At 44.9% G+C, this 4,515-nt stretch overlaps 1 protein-coding gene across 1 annotated transcript; it reads left to right on the forward strand.

Moving 5' to 3' along the window:
- Positions 1–765: 765 nt before the first annotated feature.
- Positions 766–3,625, forward strand: LOC130917073 (uncharacterized). The gene is made up of 3 exons (XM_057838157.1): positions 766–822; positions 916–1,065; positions 1,253–3,625. Exons 1-3 carry the CDS (start codon positions 766–768, stop codon positions 1,778–1,780), a joined length of 735 nt encoding a protein of 244 aa, XP_057694140.1. The 3' UTR covers positions 1,781–3,625.
- Positions 3,626–4,515: the final 890 nt, after the last annotated feature.

Below are 4,515 nucleotides of genomic sequence, written 5' to 3' on the forward strand. Positions count from 1 at the left end.
CCTGGATATTGGAGTGAAAGTGTAGTTAAATGTAAGGTGAAGGGGGTAGAGGGAAGAGAAAGAATTGGATTTTCAGAGAGATGGCAGCTAAATGAAGCTGTGGAGTGTGGTACAGATGGAGAATGGCTTCAGACACACGGTAATTATTTCGTGGCTGGTGGAATAGAAGGAGCAAGGGCTCCATCATTAACTGGCTGTTCATTACTGATGGATCGAGGGATGGACTCTCAGTGATAGGGGCGCGCACACACACACATTCCCATCTTTTTGCTAAAAGTACACACCTATTATTAGCCAAAACAAGAGTCTTAAGCATATATTCAGAACTATTGAATCCAGCAAAATGCTCACGCCAGAACGTAAAATGCATGTTTTCATAGCTAGATGACATGTATATCGTTTTTAAATTATATTTCGTTGGATTATGGGCAGATTCGAGCAAGGCAGGATTGCATAAAATACCGCATAACTGTCATGTACCAATGTACAAGCATATTACATCACACTCATGCATCACAAGGCTTTCATCACAAAGACCGTGTACTCTTTAATATGTCACTAATGACAACTGAGAACAGCATATAAGGCACAAACACACAGCATTCAGTGTCAGGTCATCAGTGATTCAGCATATGTTTTGCCTGCCAACTAGCCATTACCGCTTGACCTGATTGTTTTATTTGCCTGTCAACATCAATAAAATCCTGTGTCTGCGATACGCAACTGGTTCCTCCGTCTCGTACATGACAATACGACCTGACCAAAATGGAACCAGCGTACCAACCCTCTGCCCCGGACCGTCTTCACCAAATGGGAGAGGAGGTATCCCTGATGTCTGGTGACATCACATCGTTAATCCAGATCGGCAACAAACACCAGTAAGAACTCCAGCAACAGCAAAAACAACTGAGTCAGGTGATCCAAACTCTCACCAAACTGGCAACTCCATTGTCACCACAGCCTCTGGTTCCAGAAGCCCTGGTTCCGGTAAACCCAGCCTTGGCTATTGATGCCCCCGAGCCAAAGATTGGCAACCCCGAATGCTTTCACGGCGACCCAACCGAGGTACAAGCTTTTCTGACAAGGTCCAAAGTCCAATTTTACCTTTGGCCTAACCAACACCCCTGCATTATTTCAGGCTCTAGCAAATGATATCCTGCAAGACATGCTCAATATCTTTGTGTTTGTGTATTTAGATGACTTACTGATATTTTCCATAACCATGTCTGACCATATAAATCACGTCCAGCAGGTTCTGCGCCGTCTCCTGGAAAATTCCCTGTTTGTCAAAGCAGAGAAATGTGAATTTCACGTCAGATCGGTATCATTTCTGGGACAGATAGTGGCAGAGGAAAGTCTTCAGATGGACCCTACAAAAGTGACGGCAGTAACATCCTGGCCTGTACCGGAGAACCGCAAAAAACTGCAACAATTCCTGGGCTTTGCCAACTTCTACAGACGATTCATCCGGAATTACAGTACAGTGGCATCTCCCTTCACAGCCCTTCCCAGCACAAAGGTTCCATTCAGGTGGACTCCAGCAGCCGACAAGGCCTTCGGGACGCTTAAGGCACGCTTCACTTCTGCCCCAATCCTCCAAATGCCCGACCCAGAGCGACAATTTGTGGTAGAGGTGGATGCGTCTGAAGTGGGGGTCGGAGCAGTGCTTTCACAGTGCGCAACATCGGACGGCAAGTTACATCCATGCGCCTTCTACTCTCGCCGACTGTCCGCGGCAGAGCAGAATTATGACATTGAGAATCGCGAGCTGCTGGCTTGAAGGATCAACCATTCCATTTCTGGTGTGCACCGACCAAAAGAACCTTAAAGACATAATAACAGCTCGGTGGTTGAACCCGCGGCAGGCCCGGTGGTCCCTATACTTCACACGTTTCAATTTCACCCTCTCTTACCACCCTGGTTCCCGGAATGCAAAGCCCGATGCTCTCTCTCGAGTATTCCAGAAGGATGAAACACGAGTGGAGGATTCTAAGCCCATTCTCCCAGATTTCTGCCTCATTGCTACATTGACCTGGGACATTGAGAAGCAGGTCAAAAAAGTTATCCGGGATCAGCCTGGCCCCAGCGCCTGCCCCCCTGATCGCCAAACGTGTCCAAAAAACAGACAAAGTTTTATTGCAAACAAAAATCAAAAGCTGCAAAAGTACTTGATTACAGAAAGAATGGTAGCATAGGCTTAGTCCAACAAACACATAACTGAACTAAATGTGGTCAGCTCTCAGCAAACAGGACCCACTGGTCATCACCAGGCTGACTGGCCAGTCTTAAATACCAGGCTTATGATGATCAGGCTCAGCTGGGCGATCTGGGTGGAGAAAATGAGGGAGAATGAACACAAAAAGAAAAAACTACGGCCTTGTGCCATAACAGTGAGGAAACCTGGAAACATTGGAGCTAAGTAGAGCCATAACCAATAAGATCTAGATAACCAAACCCAAAAGGCTTGAGTGATACCATGCACTGTACTTAGGTTTGGCAACGACTATGGTTATTACGGAGTCTACGACAGCTTTCTATTTTATATATATATACGTATATATACAGTAGGGCAAATAAGCATTTAGTCAACCACTAATTGTGCAGGTTCTCCCACTTGAAAATATTAGAGAGGCCTGTAATTGTCAACATGGGTAAACCTCAACCATGAGAGACAGAATGTGAAAAAAAAAAAAAAAAAAAAACTGAAAATCACATTGTTTGATTTTAAAGAATTTATTTGCAAATCATGGTGGAAAAATAAGTATTTGGTCAATACCAAAAGTTCATCTCAATACTTTGTTTTGTACCCTTTGTTGGCAATAACGGAGGCCAAACGTTTTCTGTACTCTTCACAAGCTTTTCGCACACTGTTGCTGGTATTTTGGGCCATTCCTCCATGCAGATCTCCTCTAGAGCAGTGATGTTTTGGGGCTGTCGTTGGGCAAAACGGACTTTCAACTCCCTCCACAGATATTCTATTAGGGTTGAGACCAGGAGACTGGCTAGGACACTCCTTGTAGGACCTTGTAATGCATCTTACGAAGCCACTCCTTTGTTGCCCTGGCTGTGTGTTTGGGATCATTGTCATGCTGAAAGACCCAGCCACGTCTCATCTTCAATGCCCTTGCTGATGGAAGGAGATTTTCACTCAAAATCTCTGGATACATGACACCATTCATTCTTTCCTTTACACAGGTCAGTTGTCCTGGTCCCTTTGCAGAAAAACAGCCCCAAAGCATAATGTTTCCACCCCCATGCTTCACAGTGGGTATGGTGTTCTTCGGATGCAATTCAGTATTCTTTCTCCTCCAAACACGAGAACATGTGTTTCTACCAAAAAATTATATTTGGGTTTCATCTGACCATAACACATTCTCCCAGTCCTTTTTCTGCATCATCTAAATGCTATCTAGCAAACCGCAGACGGGCCTGGACGTGTACTGGCTTCAGCAGGGGGACACGTCTGGCAGTGCAGGATTTGAGTCCCTGGCGGTGCATTGTGTTACTGATAGTAGCCTTTCTTACTGTGGTCCCAGCTCTCTGTAGGTCATTCACTAGGTCCCCCCGTGTGGTTCTGGGATTTTTGCTCACCGTTCTTGTTATCATTTAGACACCACGGGGTGAGATCTTGCATGGAGCCCCAGATCGAGGGAGATTATCAGTGGTCTTGTATGTCTTCCATTTTCTAATAATTGCTCCCACAGTTGATTTCTTTACACCAAGCGTTTTACCTATTGCAGATTCAGTGTTCCCAGCCTGGTGCAGGTCTACAATTTTGTCTCTGGTGTCCTTTGACAGCTCTTTGATCTTGGCCATAGTGGAGTTTGGAGTGTGACTGACTGAGGTCATGGACAGGTGTCATTTATACCGATAATGAGTTAAAACAGGTGCCATTAATACAGGTAACGAGTGGAGCCTCGTTAGACCTCATTAGAAGAGGTTAGACCTCTTTGACAGCCAGAAATCTTGCTTGTTTGTAGGTGACCAAAGACTTATTTTTCACTCTAATTTGGAAATAAATTCTTTAAAAATCAAACAATGTGATTTTCTGTTTTTTTTTCCACATTCCGTCTGTCATGGTTGAAGTTTACCCATGTTGACAATTACAGGCCTACTTATTTGCCCCACTGTGTGTATATATATATATATATATAAAGATTGCAGTTTTGGAGGAGAGCTACAAGTACCTTGGAATACCACAGGCAAATCGTTACCACGAGGAGGCCACAAGGGAAGCTGAAATGGTCAAGTATCTGCAACTAGTAAGCCAGGTCCTGAGAAGTCAGCTCAATGCCCTACCAGTGATGAGATACCCTGCTGGGATAATAAGATGGCCAAAGGATGTAGTTCAGGCCAAAGATGTGAATACATGGAAGCTGCACACCATGCGCGGAAGGTTCCTCCCAAAATCCAGTATCCAGAGCCTACACGCTAACCGCTAGAAGGGAGGCTGGGGATTAGTGAGCATCAGGACCACTATCCAATGAGAAAAATTCAACTCCACAAATACATTAG

The sequence above is a fragment of the Corythoichthys intestinalis genome, chromosome 6 (genome assembly GCF_030265065.1).
Source record: "Corythoichthys intestinalis isolate RoL2023-P3 chromosome 6, ASM3026506v1, whole genome shotgun sequence".
NCBI lineage: Eukaryota > Metazoa > Chordata > Actinopteri > Syngnathiformes > Syngnathidae > Corythoichthys > Corythoichthys intestinalis.

Excerpts from the sequence above, each read along its gene's own strand:
- LOC130917073 (XM_057838157.1), top strand. The coding sequence starts at position 766 with ATGGAACCAGCGTACCAACCCTCTGCCCCGGACCGTCTTCACCAAATG. Across the intron at positions 823-915 it reads TTCACCAAATGGGAGAGGAG|GTGATCCAAACTCTCACCAA; the intron begins GTATCCCTGATG and ends CAACTGAGTCAG. Across the intron at positions 1,066-1,252 it reads TTCACGGCGACCCAACCGAG|GTTCTGCGCCGTCTCCTGGA; the intron begins GTACAAGCTTTT and ends CACGTCCAGCAG.